The 21,883-nt window shown below is 38.3% G+C and overlaps 1 protein-coding gene across 1 annotated transcript in view; it reads left to right on the top strand.

Annotated features, from left to right (window-relative positions):
* Nucleotides 1-1,673: 1,673 nt before the first annotated feature.
* ACTR3 (actin related protein 3) overlaps nt 1,674-21,883 on the top strand; it is a 50,111-nt gene continuing 29,901 nt past the window's right edge. Inside the window, exon 1 of the mRNA XM_043487511.1 lies at nt 1,674-2,104. Within this exon, the coding sequence (XP_043343446.1) occupies nt 2,061-2,104 (44 nt within the window). The 5' untranslated portion in view covers nt 1,674-2,060. The remainder of the gene's footprint in view (nt 2,105-21,883) is intronic.

Genomic DNA, 21,883 nt, shown 5'->3' with positions numbered 1-21,883 from the left:
TGTTCTCACTTCCTGGAGGGCTCCCCTTCTTCCTCACTCTCGCCCCTATCTCCTACCATCTTCCAGCCCTCAGTTTTTAAATGCTTCCCTGATAGCCCACTTGGTAAAGAATCTGCCTGTAATGTAGGAGACCCCAGTTCCATTCCTGGGTCAGGAAGATCCCTGGAGAAAGGATAGGCTACCCACTCCAGTATTCTTGGGCTTTCCTCCTGGTTCAGCTGGTAAAAGAATCCGCCTGCAATGCGGGAGACCTGGGTTCACTCCCTGGGTTGGGAAAATACCCTGGAGAAGGGAAAAGGCTACCCCCTCCAGTATCCTGGCCTAGAGAATTCCATGAACTGTATAGTCCATGGGGTCACAAAGAGTCGGACACAACTGAGTGACTTTCACTTTTGTCAGAGAAGCCTCTGCTACCTTTTGCTTTCCTCCCATTCACTCACCCCTCCTCCCCATTTCTCAGAGCCCTCTGCTTTATACTTTCTATTGCTCTTAATACAATTTGTATGTTTCTCCACTAAACTGTAAACTCTAAAGCACCGAGAACTTATCCATTTTGTGCCTACTGAATATTAACGGTCAATATTGTCCCTGCCTTAATAGAATGGGTGAGCAATTCTTATTTGCCAAATGAATGAAAAGTTTAAATTCCATTGCCCAGGTTGGTCTAACACCACTCTATGTGATCTTCTAGAGTAATCAGACATCCTTTCTTAGGAAAAATATTTTTATTTCGGTCACCTATAAGTGAATCCACCTGGTTTATCGGAAGATAAACCAGAAGAGAAAAAAGCTATTAACATTATAGGTCTCCCAGGTGAGGGGAGGTCCCAGACTAGGAACTGGGTAGAAATGCAAATTAGCAGGCCTCACTCCAGACCTAATCAGAGAACTCAAGGGGGTACGGTCCAGCATTCTGTGCTTTAACAAGCCTTCCACGGAATTCTGACGCACACTTTGAGAAGTTTAAATGCCATTGTTCTAGGCTTTCTAGTTTTGAATTTTCTTTTGTAATTAAAAAGTCTGGTCCGTAATCCTTGGTTTCAGCCTGCAACGAGTATCTTAAACTACTCCGGAGAGTACTTTTTTCGCCTCATTCATAGCCACCAAAGGCTTATTTGTGTAAGGTATTTACCTGTACATTCCTGTGAGGTGTACCTTCCTCGTGGGCACAGGCCTGCCCTCCGGTTGGCCTACAATCTAACCCTTGTGGTAACACTTGTAACGTGCCACGTTGTAACAATGCACAAGTGTAACTGAAGAAAAAAAAAACCCTAAAAACAGTACCAAGGCACAAGAGCCACGGCGCAAGCCTTTGTTCCTCTCTCCTCCAACTGCTCACCCTCCGTCTGATATCGCTCTTTTCCAACCAGAAAAGGAGCCGCTCAAGTTATAAAAACGGATGGGCGCCGCTGACAAGGTTTTCAATGAGGCCGTTTTCCCCGGAGCACCGGACGATAGTTGGGGCTGTGGAATGCGGTTCCAACGCTTCCTTAACCTAGCACAGAAGTAACTGCAACTAAAAACCCCTTCCAGCTTCAGAAGGAGAATTGGAGGCTCGGGCAGACCTCCCCGCCCCTACCTGGAGAACACCCGAAGTGGACTACCTCACCTTCGGAATGGGAGCGGCAGCCGGCGGCGCACCTCACTGCGCATGCTCTCTCGCCCCGCCCGCTCGGAGGCCGGAAGGGGGAGCGCTCGAGGCCTAGGCCTGGCCCGGCCGGGGCGTCGGCACCGGCGGCCATCTTGGCTTCCCGGGGAAAGGCGGTGTGAGGGGAAGAAGTTGTAGGGTGGGGGCAGGAGTGAGGAGGAGGGGAGAGAGAGGGGGAGGAGGCCGCGGCGGGGCAGGGCGGGGACTGCCTGCCTGCCCGGGTTGCGGAAGTGGTAGCCGCTGACCGAGCCTGCTGCTCCTTCGCTACTGCTTCGGCTTCCCGGCTCCCCCCCAGACGGAGAGGGTGGCCAGGCCGTGGATGGTCAGATAGCTTCTACCTCCCGCCGCCCATCCCTGGCCCCAACCGGCACGGAGCAGACGGCGGCAGCAGCAGCAGCAGGCGAGGAGGAAGATGGCGGGACGGCTGCCGGCCTGTGTGGTGGACTGTGGCACGGGGTAAGGGGGCTGATGGGCGGGGGTGGGGAAACTGAGGCGGAGGCAGGAAAATGGCGGGGCCGGGAGATGAATGGAGCGGCAAGGTGCCGCCGCCGGCTGTGTCAGCCCGGGCCGCGCCGGGTGGCGAGGGGTGGGGCCCGCAGTCAGGGCCTCCCTCATCCCCCGCGCTTCACCCTCTGGGAGCCGGGCGGGGGCGCGGGGCCCAGAACCCCCCCGGGAGCGGCTTCCTCCGCGCGACCTCCCCCCGTCCTTCCCCCACCGCGGTGGGCAGCGCCGCCCGAGGGGCTGCGGGGACGGTCGCCTCCCCGGGGCCCGCGGTCGCGTGGGGGTGGTCGTCGAGCCCCGCGCAGCCGACCCTCCTTTGCCCCGGTGCCCCTTCCTGCCCGTGGGTTTGGAGACCGAGGGGAATGGAGCGCGGGGACCGGCAGGGCAAAGGAGCGAGAAAAGAGAAGCGCTCCTTGTAGGTTTTGCAAGATTGCTGTGACAACATTGTATCGGGGTGTGGGTGGGGAAAAGGAAGAATCGGACCCTGAAAATGGGAACCTAGATCGGGGCTTTCATTGGACCACCCACCTCCTCTTCCTTTTCGACTCCCGGTCTTTTCCATCTCCCACTACGTTCCTACCGGCCAACCAAGTCACATTTTAATTTGAGAGAAAGATGTCATGTGTTACTTCTCTTGCCTCAAAAAAGTCCCCCAGTGAGCAAGCGCGCTGCAACTTCCTTAGTTTTGTCAAAGCCGCTTCCTGCTTTCAGTCTTTTATACCCTTATAAGGTAGTTTTTCGTTTCCAACCTGAACACATCTTATTAGAACTTTCAGAATCAAGCAGTTTTCAAATAGGCTGAGTTACTGGTGCTAGGTATGAATTTCTGTGAACTTAAAAAAATATATTTGCGTTGTACGGAGAGGAAGGAAGGGAAGCACCCAGAAAAATTAAGTTGTATACGGTCATTCTGTGACCATGTCTTAAGGAGAGAAGGAAGGTAATAGAGTTGTAAAGGGAGGTACTTGCTTTTCAAGGAGTTGTTTATTATAGATCTGCAGTGTAGTTTACTAAAGTATAGAATGGTGTGGAAGTGGTCGTTCCTTTTGTATTAACAGGCGTTTTAGAGAGTTATAGCACACTTTATTCTAACGTAGAAAATATTGCCTATGTTTTAATGCAGAGTGACTGCTTTATGTTTCAATATTGGAAGTATTTTCTTTGGTGCTTGTGAATGCCGTGCTGATTACTTTTCCAATTCCCCAAATTTTGGTGGGGGGTTATGAGAACTGGATTGTTAGCCTTTCCCTTCCCTTTTTACTCTTTAGCAAACTATTGTTACTTAAAGGATGGTATACTCCTTACTCAATTTGCTCTGTGTGAAATTTCTCTATAATCCTCAGGATCATACCTTTATGAAAGTGTGGCAGTTTGTAAAGTCCCAGCCGTGCAGAAGGAAACAACCGATTTATTAATATAATAAAAAACCAGTGTCGTTTAGCCATGAAACTTCTATGTAACTTTTTGATAGATGGCTGATTAAAGTTATTTTTCTTGATCCAGTTTTATTTCCTTGAACCAGTATGTTTTTTTTTCGCCTTCCTTCTTAGTCCAGTTGGTGAGTAGTTTTATGTTAGGGTCAGTTTTAAAATTAGATTTGGCAGCTTGACTGAGAAAGAATTTTCAAGTATGTTTTGTTACAGTGAAAAATATTGCTACATAGTTAATATTCTATGCTTTAGTAATTATTGCCTTGTCAATAAAATTAGTGTAGATAATTGTTGCCCTAATAAATAGTATGGTAATATCTTAAGTAAGGTGTTAACTTTTTCTTATTTAATTTTTTCCCTTTTGAAATACAATTTTGATTATGTTTGATTTAGTATGCTGGGTATTTCATTGAGGTTAACTATCCTTAAGTGACCTCTTTCTGATAGGGCAGCCTTGCATTTAAAACACAGACTGAGTGATGAGGAGGTGTGGGGGAGAGGGGTTCAATCTATACTTAGAATGCTGCCATGCTTAGTTGTTGAGTTGTGTGGGACTCTTTGCGACCCCATGGACTGTAGCCTGCCAGGATCCTCTGTCCATGGAATTTTCCAGGCAAGAATACTGGAGTGAATTGCCGTTTCCTACTCCAGGGGATTTTCCCCACCCAGGGATCAAACCTGTGTCTCCTGAATTGGCAGACAGATTCTTTACCACTGAGCCACCTGGGAAGCCCCTTATACTTAGAATGTTTTTGCTTTAATGATCAGTTATTGATTATATTACTACATTAGCTTTGTCTCATAGGGAGAGGTTGCTGGACAGTCATGATTTAAATGGAACAGATTAATAAGAGTTCTTCTTACTTTTTTGTACCATCTGTCACTGTCTGAAATTCCACCTTTAGAGATCCATTTATTTATTTGTTTATTTTTAATTTGATTGCCCATGCGGAATGTGAAGTCTTAGTGTTCCCTGAGCAGGGATCGAACTCTTGCTCCCTGCATTGGAAACTCAGAGTGTTAACCAGCAGGGAAGTTCCAGATATACACTTATTGTGGTTTTCAGAAGGCATTTTGGTCTTTCTTGTTGCCTATTAATACAAATCCTGGAAAGTACACCTTCAACTTTAATAGCGTTTAGAAGATAGCTCATTGAAATTGGACCTTTGATAAACATCTATAAATAAGCCCTTAATAGTTTTATGTTCCAGAGTACTGTAGTTTTCCAGATGCAAATTATGCACCTACAATGTGTGTGTTCTTTTGTATTTTAGAGAATGCATTCATCAACCACAATTACTCATTTACATAAGTGAAAAATTGTAATGAATTCAGATGCTCATTATATAAGATAAGCATTTCATTTCATTATATAAGATAAATAAAAGGTGATGAAAAGAATGGCTGTCATTTCATTATATAAGGTAAGCAAAAGGTGATGAAAAGAATCGCTGTCTGTGAAATTTGGTGGGCTTAGGTAAGAAAAGCTGTGAAAGTTAGGAAACAATGACATTTAATCCCCAAATTTAGAGACCCTTCAGTGATCCTTTATTTCAGCATAAGATAAAGAATCACCCAAGCACAGATCGTAAAAGAAAGTAACTCCTTTTAAAAACAATTTAGAAAAAATATACTTCTTTCATATAGATACCATGTCTGCATACTTTTGGGTGGAATCTGTATTGGAATAGATCTGTAAAATAATCTGTAAAATAAAATTTGGGGACAAATTATTATTGATAGAGCGGGTTGCTTAAGAACTAAGGTGCGGACTCAAATGGGCTACCAGTGGTGAGGAAAACTTTTTTTTTAAAGCATTTAAAAACTATTGTAATATTTGTAAAGTTAAGATTATACTAAGTTATCTTTTGCATATTCTCCCCCAGAATTCTTCAACATTGAAGCCATATAAAAGAACTCCTTACATGCTTCTATTTTGTTATAGCTGTTTGCAGAGCTGTGCATTGTGAAATTTCTTTCCCCTTTAATGTCTTTCCTTTTTCTTTTTTCCTAATAAATACTGTATTGGTAAATTATTTCCATTAGCAGAGTTGTTATAGTCTTATTGTACATATATCCAGCTCTTGGATATATTCAGATCTAGAGTCAATTAAGCAGTTTTCCTAGTTGAGTTAAACTTCTTGGCAATCTTGAAATGAAAGCATAAGTATTTTGTTGGAGTTGGTGGATGAGGAGCTTATATTCATCTTGTAGTCACGTTCTAGCTATTAGTACAGATAGGGTGCTCATGTTTGAGAGCAGTGAGGAAGAGCTGAGTGGGTGGGAGAAAATATAATTGGGAAGTCCATGTTTCTTACATAAATTCTGTATGTAGTATGTAACAACAACGCTCTTTTTCCAGTTGTCTTGAAGGGCAGAAACAGTCACAGTATCTAGTTGTTACCAAAACATTGATTAAAATTCTTACTACTTCATCCGTCTTGTTTTGCATGCTGTTTGCAGTAAATATAACAGACGTGCTCCTGTTGAAAAATCATATTCTTACTTGGTCTTGTCTAAAATCCTTTCCATTCCTTCCAGTCTTCTTCTGCCTGCCAATTTTGTGTTGGAATATTGACTTTGGATTGGGTACATGTTGTATCCAATGAACTTTTCAGCCTTATTGTAAAAGAGTTTGGAAATTTTACTTTTAAGCACAGAAGGGAAAGATCCCTTAGTGGAGGATCTGTTGGTCAGGCTTTTTACTTATTTAATCTTGTGACAGCTATTTTTACCTCATCTTACAAGTGAGAAAATAGGATAGAGAATTTACTTTTTTGATATTATGTAGTTAAGTGTGAGAGTTGCTGTTTGTATTTAAGTTTATTTTATTTATTTATTTGTATTTAAGCCCCATGTTCTTTCTGTTAATACTGTGGGGACTCCTCTTAGGAACTATGCACATTGATTATTTGCATTAGTAAAGTTAACTCTATTTTTGCTTAAAGTAATCTTATTTAAAAAATCCTAGCCTTACTAATTAGAGAAACCTTTCTGTGCAAATCTGACTTACTTTAGATTTTTTTCTGGATATGTGAATTCCCTGACTTTTTTTTTTTTTTGACACTTTGTTTTAGAAATGATTAAATTTAATCTCCAGAAAAAATTTACTCTCCAGGTTTTGTTTATCAGGAAATACTACAGTTAACATTTACCAAGAATTATGTATCAAGTGCTGTGCTAAATGTTCTGTGTTATCTCATTTACTTTTAATATTGGCTTGAGAAGTATTGCCTCCGTTTTTAGACTGGAAAATGTAGGTTTAGAGAAGTTAAACTACTTGACCCGAGGTATTGTAGCAAATACTTGTAGTAGAGACATTGTACTATGTAAGTCTCCTTACATAGAGGATGAGCTTTTGACAATTTTGAATCATTTAGATATTTTTTAAAAGGGAAATATATGTTGTTAAAAAGGCAGAAAGCAGTGTAACTTAAGGATTACTTGCATAGGGGGAAAAAGTGGTGTTGTCATATCAAGGCTAACTATATTAGCAGGGGGCTTTCCTGGTGACTCAGTGGTAAAGAATCTGCTTGCAGTGCCGGAGTCTCGGGTTCAGTATTCTTCCCGGGAGGGTCCTATGGACGAGGAGCATGGCAGGAGCATGGCGGTCTACAGTCCATAGGGTCGCAAAGATCCCACATGACTGAGCGACTAACACTTAAATACTTAGCAAGTTAGAAGCTCTTGGAATTATAATGAAAATGTGTAGTAAATCAGCTCTCAAGAGTCTTAATGAGACAAGAGTGAAAAATCATTAAAAAGAAATTCTAGGAGCTTTGCTGGTGGTCCAGTGGTTAAGAATCTGCCTTCCAGTGCAGAGCATTTGGGTTTCTAACCCTAGTTGGGGAACTAAGATCCCACATGCCTTAAGCCAACTACCGTGCCCTTGTGCCACAGTTAAAGATCTCACAGCCATAAGTAAATAAATATTTTTTTAAAAAGGAATTTAGAGGATGTATAAGACTGCACTCAATCAAATGTTAAGATATTTCCTTTTCTGGCAGTAGTAATTCCTGTCTTAGAGGTTAGTAAGGAAAGAAAGATTATTGTGGTCAGGATGAGTCGAGGAACTTGTAGAGAAGATACGATATAAAATTCTCCTTTAAGAATTTCGATTGAGGCAGGGGAAGGAAAATCATATATAGTACAGAGGGGGGAGAGCTGTTTGTGTTTAGTCCTCTTAGCATATGTTGCACCACTTCCCCTACCTTATGAGTTGAAGTCTGTAATAACAGTGCAGATCTAGATTATGTAAGCGAAAAGGTACTAACATTTATTGAGCTCTTCTTGTGTACCAGGTGTTCATTATATAGCAGGAAAGCTTTGATCAAAATAATTTTACTTGATAGGGCATAGTAATCTAGTACACAGATGAGTGAATGTTGAAAATAGAGTTTTTAGAGTATTTCTGGAATGGAATTTAGTTGGATCAGGTGTAGAGGAGATATTTGGGGTGAACTTACTGGACTTGCTGCATAGTAGGAATCTGAATCGTTGTTGAATGAATGAATGAATTAATTTAAATGAGTGAATGAGCAATAATTAAGGGTATGGTTTTTAAAAAGTGCATCAGAAACGCCTTTTGCCCAGTGGTTCAGAATCTTACAGGTTGGGCCTAGGAGCATTTATTTAAATAGGCTCCCTGTGTGATTTTTAAGCACCCCTCTCAATACCTGCTTTGCAGGTATTCTGGAATAGGGTGTTGGGAGTAGGAATGGAGAAGAGATCAATTTGGTAAAAGTTGTTGCTTTTGTTTGTACTTTCTTTTGGCAGTTATATTGTTTTGTATGTTTTATTTATGGTTAGCAAGGGCTTTGTACTCAGAGCTATTTTTGAGTTCAAGCTCTACCATTTTCTAGCTGTGTGACCTTGTACACTTCAGATTCTACAGATACTGTTTTTGTCACTTGGAGATCGTAGTATCTTACGGGTTTTTGTTTTTTTGAGATAATGCATGAAGATGGTTCAACCCAGTGCTTGGCACGTAGTAAGAGTTCAGTACATTGTAATCATTACAGTTTTCAGTTCGCTCTCTTTTTTTTATTGGATTGAAAGATTCTTAAGGAAAGGAGCACATTGTCTTATGCTTCTTATTTCCTGCAGGCTTTGTCTACCGTATATTTTTGCTCAGTCACAATATTTTTGTTGATTTGAAAGATGGAGGTATAGTTAGGGCTTGGCAGTTGTTTCTAGTGTATTGTCAACAGGAATCAATGAAGATTTCAGATTATGAGTTTTGAGTGGGACATGAAGGAGTTGGTTTTAAGAAGCTGAGTAAGGTTGAAATTTGGATTTGTGAGCCATAATTGGAAATGTTCTAAGAGAATTTAGAGATATAGGAACTTCAGGAATGAAGGTGGGGATTTGGCAGTAACCATTATAATTTTTAAATTGAAGCTAATAAGATGAAAATTCAAAGAGAATAGAAAGGTTGAATATTTATCTTCTTTTTTAAAAAAAATCTTGGATATGTGGTCTGGCTTCTTGAACATCACAAAAAGAAGAATAAGAGAGCTCTGTGGTTTGACATGATGAGTGATCTCATCCCACTTCTTAAGAGGCAAAGTGCTTAGAAGAGTTTAGCTCAAGGTGGGCTAAATTTTCCTCCACAGTGTTTCTCCTAGTCCAGAGTGCTCTCGTCTGGGATGGTTAAAATGTTTCTTTTTTTTTTTTTTTTTTTTTTAATGTTTCTTTAGGCAATATATTTTCTGAAACAAGATTCCCTTGTAATAAAAGCATTGGAATGCTCACCTGCAGTTCTTTTGGAACTTGTAGCCTCTTTTATGATACTGTGGTCTGTGATAGCCACTAACATAGAGGTAGGAGCAAAGCAGTTAAGTAATAGCATTACATTAACATGCTTTCTGGCTTACCAAGACCTTAATAATTCATGAATTATTAAGGAATGGTGCAAGATAGGGTGATGTCATTGGATTAATGTTTTAAATTTGGCTCTTAAGTGTGGTACCGATTAATACTATTTTGTGTGTTGCTTGTTTTATGTCTTTGTGCTTGGTCACTCAGTTGTTTCTGACTCTGCAGCCCCATAGGCTGTAGCCCGCCAGGCTCCTCTGTCCACAGAATTTTCCAGGCAAGAGTACTGGAGCAAGTTGCCATTTCCTGCTCCAAGGGATCTTCCCAACATAGGGATTGAACCCGCATCTGTTGTGACTCCTGCATTGGCAGACAGATTCTTTGCCACTAGCACCACCAAGAAAGTGCTTTATATCTTTATGTGTGCCTTTATATCATAAAATATATAAAAGGTGCCTACATAACTAATTTAATACCAGTGAAGAAAGACAAATAGTATCTTAATTTTTTTCAAAGAACAAAATTTTATGGAATTTTAATAATTTTCTTTCAAAAGCTTTCCAAACTGTTCATTTAAACACAAGTCATTCTTATATACTGCTTGCAACCCGGAAAGGGAACAGCCTTGGATATATATGATCACATATATTCTTTTTCATTCCTACTCCTTCTCTCCTTCCTACCTATAAGCCATACCACAAAGAATATTTTCTTCAATTGTTCTAATGCTGAGCGTTTTATCTTGAAACATTCTCCTTGAAGGCTTCTTGTCGTTTGTGAAAACACGATACTTTTGAGAAGGATGTCTTTAACACTTTTTCAGTTATAGTAATTAGTATGAATGAAAGGTTGCTAGAAGGAGGGTACGTCTTCATAAGGGGAACTAGTATGCAAAATACCTTACAGTTTAGAGTTGGTTTGGAAGCTGCATAAAAATATAAACTATGTTTTTAATATTGGTCTATGATAAAACACAAATGTTTGCTTACTTAAAGTTTTAGAGTTCATTATAATTAAATACAGTGCACTTTTTCTTCTGCTATAAGCATTTTAAAAATTAGGTTATTTTGAGGCTATAAAAATAGTATTTAATGTGTATTTGTAACGCTTTGCTTACACTTTAGTAAATTAAGAAAAGTGCCTAATTACACAGAATTTTGGAGCTGAAAAAGACTTTGAAAAATAATTTAATCCACTCATTATTTACAAATTAAACAGAGGCCCAGAGTTGAGAAATGTCTTTCAAGGCCCTTGTAAGCGTATTATTTCTGAGATAATTTTTTATAACAGTTTCAGAAACCTTGCTAAATGGGTACTATTTATACTTATCTTTTTATTTTTTTTATTTATTTATTTATTTTTTTTATACTCATCTTTTTAAAGATAAGGAATGTGAGGTATGGTGAGCTTAAGTAACTTGCTCAGTTAAGTAGTAGTCTAGAGTTTGAGCCCTGTGGCAGTCTGACTCCAGGGCCCACTGCTCTACTACCCTAACTTGGGATGTATTCAACAGGGATAGTTAAATTGTTAACCCAGTTTTTTTAAAAGTGTTCTTAAGCTACATATTTAGAAAAATAAATTTCTACTTTTATTTCTTTATTAAAAAATTTTAAAGGATACTATGTATTTATTTGTGGTTTTGCTGGGTCATCGTTGCTACTTGGGGACTTTCCTAGTTTCGGCGAGTGGGGGCTATTCCATCGGCCCGGGCTTCTCACTGCGGTGGCTTCTCTCGTTGCAGAGCACAGGCTCTCGGCACATGGGCTTCAACAGTTGGGGCTGCTCTGCTCCAGAATGTGGGCGCAGTAGTGTGGTGCACGGGCTTAAGTTACCTGCGGCGTGTGGAATCCTTCTGGACCAGGGATCTAAGTGGTGTCCCCTATCCACTGTACAAGCAGGGATGTCCTGAATTTCTGCTTTAGAACTGCATTTTTTGGTGAGGGAGATAGGACTGTGCTGGGTCTTCCTTGCAGGGCACAGGCTTTCCCTACTTACGGCCCAAGAGGGTTCCTTTAGTTGCAGTGTACAGGCAGAGTTGCCCTCTGCATCTGGGGTCTTAATTCCCTGATCAGGGATCTAACCCCATGTACTCTGCATTGAAAGCTGGATTCTTAACCACTGGACTGCCAGGAATGTCCCAGAACTGCTAATTTTGAACAAATATGAAATATATAGGGAGGTCTTTGTGATACCAGTTCATTGATTTTTACTAACCAGAAACACATGTAAATTTACATAGCATGGAATTATTTATTTAGCCTCATGAATAATATAAGGACATATATCATATTTAACATAATAAAAGTGACAATTGTTGGTTAATACAGGACAGCTCAATTAAGGAAATGATGTCTAATTACATGTAACTTTAAAATGAAGATGAGCATATTTGTTAAGCTGCAATTTTAAGGTAAATAATTGATGCATTTAAAAAGTCCTTCCTCACTAATGATGGCATAAAACACAGAAATGAAACGGTTGAACCTAAGAGTAAAACTAGCCTTAGAATATAGAACTATAAAAATGATTTTTGTATCAGACTCAGAGGACTTAATAATGTATATTAGGAATACAGTCTTAGGAGTAAAGTTTATAATCATAAGACAGTAAATGGTGGACATTTCACTCATGACTTTTTGATTCTATGGCCCTTGTTCTTACCTCCCTACTAGTTTAAAGGTATTAAGTTTTAGACCTAGAAGAATTGAAAGAATATTTCTGTTGATATTTAGGAGTCCAGATTCTTCCAATCAATGGTCTTGTACGTGTTTTTGTGTCAGGTTAAATAGTGACTTTCATGTAGTGAGAACAGCATTGGAGGAGATTGGAAATGCTCTTTAAATAATTACTAGTTATCTTTATAGCTAACATTCCCTGTGAACTAGATATTACCTTCTTGTTCTGAAAGTTCCTTAACACTACAAGTATGAAGAAAACTATAGCTAAGCTGAGAATTGAGATATTATGAACTTTGACATTGGGATTCATTTGTATACCTCTTTATTCATTTAAAATTGGAAAATTATTTGTTTATTTTGCAAAAATCTCTATGTGTGTGCTTTACTTTGTTATAACATGTTAAGGGTGGAAGCTGATCATTCATACTGAGGTAAAATTCTTTCAACTTTAAATTAATGGTTCTCACTACCAAGAAATTTTGGAAAACGGATTGTACTAAGTTATTAAGTTTCTTTGCATGCTAAAGTTCTAGGGTCTAGGGTCTTATTTGTTTTGCTGTATGGTTTAGAACTGTTGAAACATTTAGAGTTAAAACTACTGTTGTTTCTCCCTTATGTAGTCTATAGAGTCAAATACACCACACTTAGTACAATAAATTCAGTTTATTCTTTTCTGGAATAATTTTTGTCCTAGCTTTCTATGCATTTCATTTTTGAAATGTGGTTTTTTTCAAAGATTCTCTTTAATATTCTCATTTAATGGTTTAATGTCAGCAACTAATTGAGATCTTTAAGTAGTTTTTGCTGTGATATGTTTTTCAAATCAAAAAAAACTATTGTATTAAGTAAAAATGGTACTTTGTCAACTAATGCTTTAAATAAGGAAACAAGAATTTGTAGAATTAAAAGTAATACCCAACACGTTGGGGTGCTGCTGCTTTTATATTACAAGCATCACTGATTTTACTGTTTAAAAATATTCTTTCATAAATAAATTTATTCCTTTTAGGAAGATATAGTGAGTAATATAAATATATCCCTATTTATCAGAATCATTACCTGGTAAAATTTTGTATTTGTTTCATCTCTTTGATTTTTAAGACTAAGAGAACATTATAAATGACTCTCCTCAAGCCCACTTTTCCCCTGCCCAGAAGCGTTTAGGACTACAATAAATTAGCCATTTTTTATATAAAATATTTTTTTTTTTTGCTGTTCATTTCTATCAGTCCAGGTCTTCCCTCCCTCCTGACTTGATTACATTTCCATTACTGCTCTTCTAGTCACTTTGATATAATTTCAAAAGTGCTTTTGAACTCTCTCTCTTACTGTATTCCTTTCTCAAAGCAGTTTCTAACCTTGCTGCTCAAAACCAGCATTATAGATTTTTTCTCATTGCCACTGCAGTCCAGGGAGATTTTCTGTGTATTTAACTTGCTTCCTGGGACCACAAAGGGAAAAATTTGGTTTAATTTTTCAGAGTATTATATTGCCCTTATCAGTTTCATAAATTTAATATAGCTTTGTCTTTTTCATTTTATGGTCTCTTTAAAAATCATTTAGAAATGACACTTTCTTTTTCTAAGTATAGGAAAGCTTAAAGAATAAGAGTCATGATTTCACTACCCAGGTAACCCAGTGACATGTTTTAAATTAAAGTAATATATATTCCTGTCTGTGTGTGAATTATCTCTGGAATACATAAATGATTGATTCTTAGGGTAGCAACGGACTGGTTAGTAGATAGGCCTTGTAGGGAAGCTTTTTGTGTGGTAGAGATACTAACTTTAGTACTTCTTGTTTTATTTATTAAAATTTTTATCATGTGCTAGTGTAACGTATTCAGAAATTCTTCTAAAAATAATTTATGTGCATGGTTAGACTATTTAAGACAAGTGTTAATTTGAAAAACAAAATTCTGACATACTGCTATCTGTAGGTAATCAGACTTTACTATTTCTTCTGTAGACTTTCAGAAGAAAACGTGTATATATATTCTAGCACTATATAATAGAATTATTCTTGATGTGTAGTTTTATTTCTACTCTACATGTATATGTAAATTTTTGTTTACACTTGGCATAAATACTTGACATGAAAATATCAGGGTATTCACAACATGTATTTTTCCCTGTTTAGAACTAGGTTTGAAAGTATTTTTGAGACATTTTAAAGTAACAGTGTAATGTAATTAACACTAAAATACACACACGTACATGCACAGGCACATACATACACACACACCATTTATTAAGAAAGGAAGGCTTTAGGACTCGACTAATTTTGCCTGGGAATAATCCTGTGAAAATCAAATGTGTCCAAAAGGACTGATGAAAATGGAAGATTTGAAAAGGACCTCTGAAGAAAGAAATGATTAGGATAAAACAAAAACAACAGTGAAAAGAGGATGGAGCATTTATAAGTGCTAGGGTTTATGTTTCTGTTCCCAAATACAGTTTTCAAGACTTTCTAATAGTTTTTCTTTCTGCTTCAGACATAACAGAGTGTATTGCAGGAGTTGAGGATTAAGAAAGTGAACTGTGGGTATCGAGATGAGTCTGAGAAGGTAAATAGTCATCAGATCATACATAGCATGTTGGGGAGTAGTCTTCAAACCAGTGAAATTCATTGAGGTGTTCTAAAAAGCAGAGCCTTGGTTTTTTGTACTGTTAATTCATGTGTGTGTGCAAGTCGCTCAGCTGTTCCCAGCTCTTTGCAACCGCATGGACTATACAGTCCATGGAATTCTCCAGGCCAGAATACTGGAGTGGGTAGTCTTTCCCTTCTCCAGGGGATCGTCCCAACTCAGGGCTCAATCTCAGGTCTTCCCCGTTGCAGGCGGATTCTTTACCAGCTGAGCCACAAGGGAAGCCACTGTTAATCCATGCTTGACATTTAACTGTTAATAGGCACATGCATTTAAGACTGTTATGTCTTCTTGATGAATTTATCCCTATATTATCAAAAATTTCTCTTTATTTCTGGTATTACTCTTTTTCTTAAAAGTTTCATTTGATGTTAATATAGCCACTTCAGACTTATGCTTACTATTTGCCTTTCATCCATCTTTTTTCATTCTCCATCTTTACATTTAAAGTGTGTACCATGCAGACAATATATAGTTGGGGCTCCCTCCCTCCCTCTTTCTTCCTTTCTTCTGTTCCTTTTTCTTTCATCTGTTCTGATTGTCTATCCCCTTTAATTGGAGAATATAGTCTATTACATTTAATTTAGCAATTAGTATAGTTGGATTTGGGTATGCCATTTTATTTTTTACTTAGAGTGAATAATGTAAAACTTTATGCAGAGTAGAACCCGTGCATCTCTGTAGATCTATCAATACTGACTCTCTTGCCATTCCCTCTACCCTACTGTCCTTTTATGGTATAGTTATCATAGATGTTACATCTACATATATAACCCCACAAGACAATTTAATTTTTGCTTTAAATACTCAAACGTATGTCAAAAAATTAAGCAGAAAAAAGTCCCATTTATCTGTTTACCATTTCTGATGTTTTTCATTAATACCACAGTTTCCCCTCTGTTGTCATTTCCCCTCAGTCTGAAGAACTTTCTTTAGCTCAGGTTTGATGGCAATAGTTTTTCTTTTACTAGAAAAATGTCTTTATTTCACTTTCATTGTTAAAGGATATTTTTACTCTTAAAGATTTCTGGGTTGACTGTTTTTGTACCTTTTTCAGACTTAAGGAATATTACTTTACTGTTTTTGACTTCCATAGTTTCTCATAAGAAGGTGCTGGTAATTTGAATTTTTTGTTCCTGTTAATGGAGTGTTTTTCTCTGGCTGCTTTTAAGATTTTTTTTTATCTTTGATTTTTAGTAGTTTGATTATGACATCCCTAAGGTTTCTCTGTGGTTTTTTTTTGTGTGTTTCTCCCCTCCCTCTCTCTTACCCATCCTTCTTCTTCCCACCCTTCCAAGAACTTCATTGTGTCACCTTTCATTCTTTGTTCCCTAAGTCTTGGAGGTCTATTCTTTTCTCTTTGTGTCTATCTTTTTAATGTTTTTCCTCTCTCTTTTCAGATTGGATAATTTTTACTCATCTGCCTTCAAGTTCACTGATTATGTCCTCTGTTGCCTCTACTTTGCTTTGCTTATTCAGAGAACTTTTTGTACCTGGCATTGCATTTTTCAGTTCTTTAATTTCCATTTGCTCTTTTTGCAGTTTTAGAGTTTCTTTGCTATTTATTATCAGTCATTGCTACTTCATTGTGATAGTCACAGCTGCTTTCATGGCTTTATCTGATAATTCTGACATTGGATTATTTCATCTTGTGTTGAGTGTCTTTTCCTTGGAAAATGGGTTACATTTTTCTGGTTCTTCTTATTAATAGAATAATTTTGGTGTGTATGAACTAACCAACCTTTTTTTATTTGTTCTCTTGTTGATGAATATATGCTTTACTCCAGTTTTGGGCTGTTAATAATAATGCTCTTGTGAACAAATGTGCACATATCTTTGTGTGGACGTATGTTTTTATTTTTCTTGGGTATATACCTAGAAGTAGAATTGCTGGATCATATGGTAAATGAATGTTTAACTGTTTTCTAAAGTAGCTATTTACAAATGATTTTGATTTTCTGTCATTTCAACTAGAAATGTATGAAATTTATTTCAGTGTACTTTTAATTTGCTTTTCTTTTTTTAAGCCCCATGGAGTTGAGCATCTTTTTGTTTGTAGCCATTTATATTTCTCAAGTGGTTAGTGTCTTTCACCTTTCCTTCCTTTATCTCCTTCTCCTTTCTCCCCCTTGTCGTCAGGGTTTAGTCCAAGGCTTTGTTCCGTTCCAGCGGGTCTTCATGTCTGTCGGGCCACACAGCTTTGGTTACTGTAACCTGTAAGTGTGAAATCAGGAAGTGTGAGCCCTCCAACTTTGTTCTTTTTCAGGATTGTTTTAGCAATTCATAGTCCCTTGAGATTGCATGTGAATTTTAGAATAGATTTTCTATTTCTCCCCCTAAAATTGTTGGAATTTTGATAGCAATCACATGGATCTGTAGATGGACTTGAGTAAATAACTTGCTATTGTGCAAGTTTGGCCTATGTCTGAGTCCTGTACCAAATAATGTTATCCAGATGGCAAATTTAAGAAAAATCCAAGCTGTTTAATCTCATGTCTGTCTGAAGGAAGATTTTTTTCTGAAGGTGTTACCGAGCAGTGAAGCCAAATGAACCGAAACATCGAGTTTGGAGCAGAGAAAGGTTTATTACAGGACCATGCAAGGAGACTGGCACCTTGTGCCCCCCAAACCCTGAATTCCTTGAAAGGTTTAAGGAAAACACTTTTAAAGGCAAAGTGATGGAGTGGTGTGTTGGCCTCTGTTCACATACATGAGGTTATTTCTGTAAGCCTCTAATAAGACAAAGATTTCTGCAACTTTTTATCTCTGTATGAATAAGGAGGTATTATACTCTAAAAGGTCAAAGAAGCCTTGAGAATCGGTTATCCTGTATATTTCAGATTATAGGCAACATTTTCTTTTTACAAAAGTGCGGAGCTAGCATGACTAAGCATAGGCAACAGAGCGCAAAGGTTAAAGTATATAAAAGGAACAGCTCTAATATGGAGTCAGATTTGTTGTTCCCTGTTACAAGGGAAGTTTAGAAAGATTTTGATGTGTGTATGTGTGTGAATGTTTGAAATTTAGTATAATTTAATTCTATAATTCAGTTAACTATTATTTTCCTAACATGCTTAATTATATAAGTGACTTTTTGAACACCCCAAAAAATTAGTAGAAATGTGCAAGGGCTGTGGAAAAATAAAGTGTCCTGACAGAATCTATGAATTCAAAGCAAAAATTTACCTTGTAAATGTAAGGTTAGAAATGGTTTGCTGTGATATTTGGTCAGTATTAGTTTTCAAGTCTAAGGAACAGTATTATAACTAAGAGAGGAACATGTGTATGCTTAGAGAAATTATTTTTTTTTCAAACTTTTAATTTTTTATTTTGTTTTGGGTCAAGAGAAATTCTTAATGTGAAAAAGTTTGATTTGAAATATTTACCATAAAAATTGAACTCTGCATGTATTAATGAAAAAACCAAGAACTTTTTAATTTAAATAAACTGATCACGTCCTTAATTTATAAAGTGTTTAAGTTATCAAAGGCCAGTTAACTGTGAGAAACGAGTTTCTTTAAGGAAAAAAATGAGAGAGAAACTCTTTTGCCATCTACTTATACAGTGTTTCTTCTCTGTGGTGACTATGGAGAATTTTGACAGCTCATTATAAAAATACCTTAAATCAGTCATTTCAAGTATCAGTTCAGTTCAGTTGCTCAATCGTGTCCGACTCTGCGACCCCATGAACCACAGCACGCCAGGCCTCCTGGTCCATCACCAACTCCCAGAGTCCACCCAAGCCCATGTCCATTGAGTTGGCGATGCCATCCAACCATCTCATTCTCTGTCGTCCTCTTCTCCTCCTGCCCTCAATCTTTCCCAGCATCAGAGTCTTTTCAAATGAGTCAGCTCTTCGAATCAGGTGGGCAAAATACTGGAGTTTCAGCTTCAACATCAGTCCTTCCAATGAACACCCAGGACTGATCTCCTTTAGGATGGACTGATTGGATCTCCTTGCAGTCCAAGGGACTCTCAAGAGTCTTCTCCAACACCACAGTTCAAAAGCATCAATTCTTCTGCGCTCAGCTTTCTTTATAGTCCAACTCTCACATCCATACATGACCACTGGAAAAACCGTAACGTTGACTAGACAGACCTTTGTTGGCAAAGTAATGTCTCTGCTTTTTAATATGCTCTCTATGTTGGTCATAACTTTCCTTCCAAGGAGTAAGCATCTTTTAATTTCATGACTGCATTCACCATCTGCAGTGATTTTGGAGCCCAGAAAAATAAAGTCAGCCATTGTTTCTCCATCTATTTGCCATGAAGTGATGGGACCGGATGCCATCATCTTAGTTTTCTGAATGTTGAGCTTTAAGGCAACTTTTTCACTCTCCTCTTTCACTTTCATCAAGAGGCTCTTTAATTCCTCTTCACTTTCTGCCATAAGGGAGGTGTCATCTGCATATCTGAGGTTATTGATATTTCTCCCAGCAGTCTTGAGTCCAGCTTGTGCTTCTTCCAGCCTAGCGTTTCTCATGATGTACTCTGCATATAAATTAAATAAGCAGGGTGACAATAAGCAGCCTTGACGTACTCCTTTTCCTATTTGGAACTAGTCTGTTGTTCCATGCCACTTCTGTTTCTTCCTGACCTGCATACAGGTTTCTCAAGAGGCAGGTCAGGTGGTCTGGTATTCCCATCTCTTTCAGAATTTTCCAGTTTATTGATCCACACAGTCAAAGGCTTTGGCATAGTCAATAAAGCAGAACCTGATAATATTTAATATTAAGTTAGGTTAATGAAAAGCTAGTTTAAATTTGAAAGCTCTAAACAAATTTAGTATTTAGACTCTTTCCTAATTTTTTTCTTATATTTATATAAAGAAAATTTAAGTGAAGTTTTAAAGCAAACCTCTTAATAGCTATATTCTCAAATCCACTCCAGTTTATTTATATATGCTTTATAAATATTACCGTATCTTGTATGCATTGATACGTAAAGGGTTGGAAAGCTTTTTAGATGCTAAACAACTTGTAAAATTATGTAAACTAGGACACTTCCCCTTAAATTTCTTAAAAATGGGTGAAAATATTGTCCTCTATGATGATCATCAAATATTATTATATAGTGGTCTATATATAGTGTATCTAGACTAGATGATTTTGTTCTTTGGGGGTATTATTTAAATCCAGGGCAGTAGAACATTGTGTGTGTGTGTTCAGTTGCTCGGTCATGTCCTACCATTTGCCACCCCATGGACTGTAGCCCCCAAGCCCCCCAGGCTCCTCTGTCCATGGAATTTTTCAGGTAAGAATACTGGAGTGGGTTGCCATTTCCTACTCCAAGTAGAACATTAGTAAATGTTTTGGCTGCTGTTCCCCCCATTCCCCCAGATAAAAAATTATTTTGCTAGATTGTTTTAAATTTAATAGAAATGATTAAATGTTATGGTGTATCCATATAGTTGATATCTTGTCTGTAGTTACCTTCATGTTTTGGGGAAGAACATACTTGTTTTGATTATGTCTTGACTTTTGTATTAAGTTTATTATATCCTTATTTCAGTGTTTGTTTTGAGAGTAGATATTGCTCAACCTAGGGAATTTTACTTTGACCAAGAATGGAGTATTGATTTACCTGGTGAACTTGTTAAATGAAAGTTTCTTATGGTAATGTGGTTTCTACTTCAAGTTTCTTACTGTTACTCTTGGGGAATGGTATTTACACACATAAAAATAGCATAGGCTTGTATATATGTTCATCAAGTGGTTGAGAGAAGGAGTTTATTGAAGGAAAGGATGACTCTTAGTTAAAATGATCAGGAAAGGCTTCATGGAAGACTCCTAAGCTGTGATCTGAGGTTTTTGAGAGGGTGCAGTGGAGCACAGATAATATGTGAGGGTGAATGTGCAAGTCATGTAGGGGAAGATAATGGGTACAGTGGGCTTTGAGTTGGGTTCATGGAAGCAAGTGATGGGAGACACTTTTAAAGTTGAATTGAGGATTATTTTGGAGAATCTTAATGCTTAGCTGAAGGAATCAGAGTCATAATTTTTTATGACCTTATGAACAATTTAAAGCAAATCATTTTATAGACACAGAAACAAGTTTTTAATGTTGTGGGCCTTAGAGCCTCATTTGAAGATTTTTGTTAGGCAGTGCCTTTTTAGGGAGATTATCCTCCTTTGTCAGGGTCATAGAACTGGAAGGAAGTCATTCTGTTTTGTTAGGGTACTGTTGTGTATAATTGCTTGGACAGCTTTGGGAATAAAATGGAAGGGACTGGATGAAAGAATAATTAGTATTCATTTTTCCACTGTGTTGGTAAGACAGTAGTGTCTTTTAGGGTGTTATAGCCTCAGGCAGCTTTAGACTGACTTGTTTTAACCAAGTCTTTGTTTTGATAAGGTTAAAGTAGTTATCTGTTCACTGTGGATGGGGTGGGACAAGGTATACTGTTGGCCCTCTTCCTTTCAGTGTCATGGTAGCCTCTACTTTATCCAGTACTGCTTCCCAGGTGGTGCACTGGTAAAGAATCCGCCTGTCAATGCAGGAGGTGTAAGAGAGGTGGGTTCGATTCCCTGGGTTGGGAATATCCCCTGGAGTAGGAAATGTCAACCCACTCCAATATTCTTGCCTGCAAAATTCCATGGACAGAGGAGCCTGCCAGGCTACCATCTGTGGGGTCACAAAATGACTGAGTGACTGAGCACACACATACCCTCTTACTTCAAGTAGGGTACCATTAGCTTCAGTGAGTTCAGTGGGAACAGACTGTTCATATTAGTTGATGGTGGTTTTGTGCGTTTGAATAATTCTAATTCTTTTGTACCCAAACTAGAGAGGGTGTGAGCAGGTGGTTCAGTCATGCTGACCTCCATCTATTCAGTTCAGTTGCTCAGTCGTGTCCGACTCTTTGCAACCCCATGAATCGCAGCACAGTAGGACTCCCTGTCCATCAGCAACTCCCGGAGTACACCCAAACCCATGTCCATCGAGTCGGTGATGCCACCCAGCCATCTCATCCTCTGTAGTCCCATTCTCCTGCCCCAAATCCTTCCCAGCATTAGGGTCTTTTCCAGCGAGACAACTCTTCACACGAGGTGGCCAGAGTATTGGAGTTTCAGCTTCAACATCAGTCCTTCCAGTGAACACCCAGGACTGATCTCCAAGAGAAGTGAGAAGCAAAGGAGAAAAGGAAAGATATTCCCATCTG

Source organism: Cervus canadensis, chromosome 15, assembly GCF_019320065.1.
Source record: "Cervus canadensis isolate Bull #8, Minnesota chromosome 15, ASM1932006v1, whole genome shotgun sequence".
NCBI classification, from domain to species: Eukaryota; Metazoa; Chordata; class Mammalia; order Artiodactyla; family Cervidae; genus Cervus; species Cervus canadensis.
This window is presented reverse-complemented; position numbering and strand designations above follow the sequence as displayed.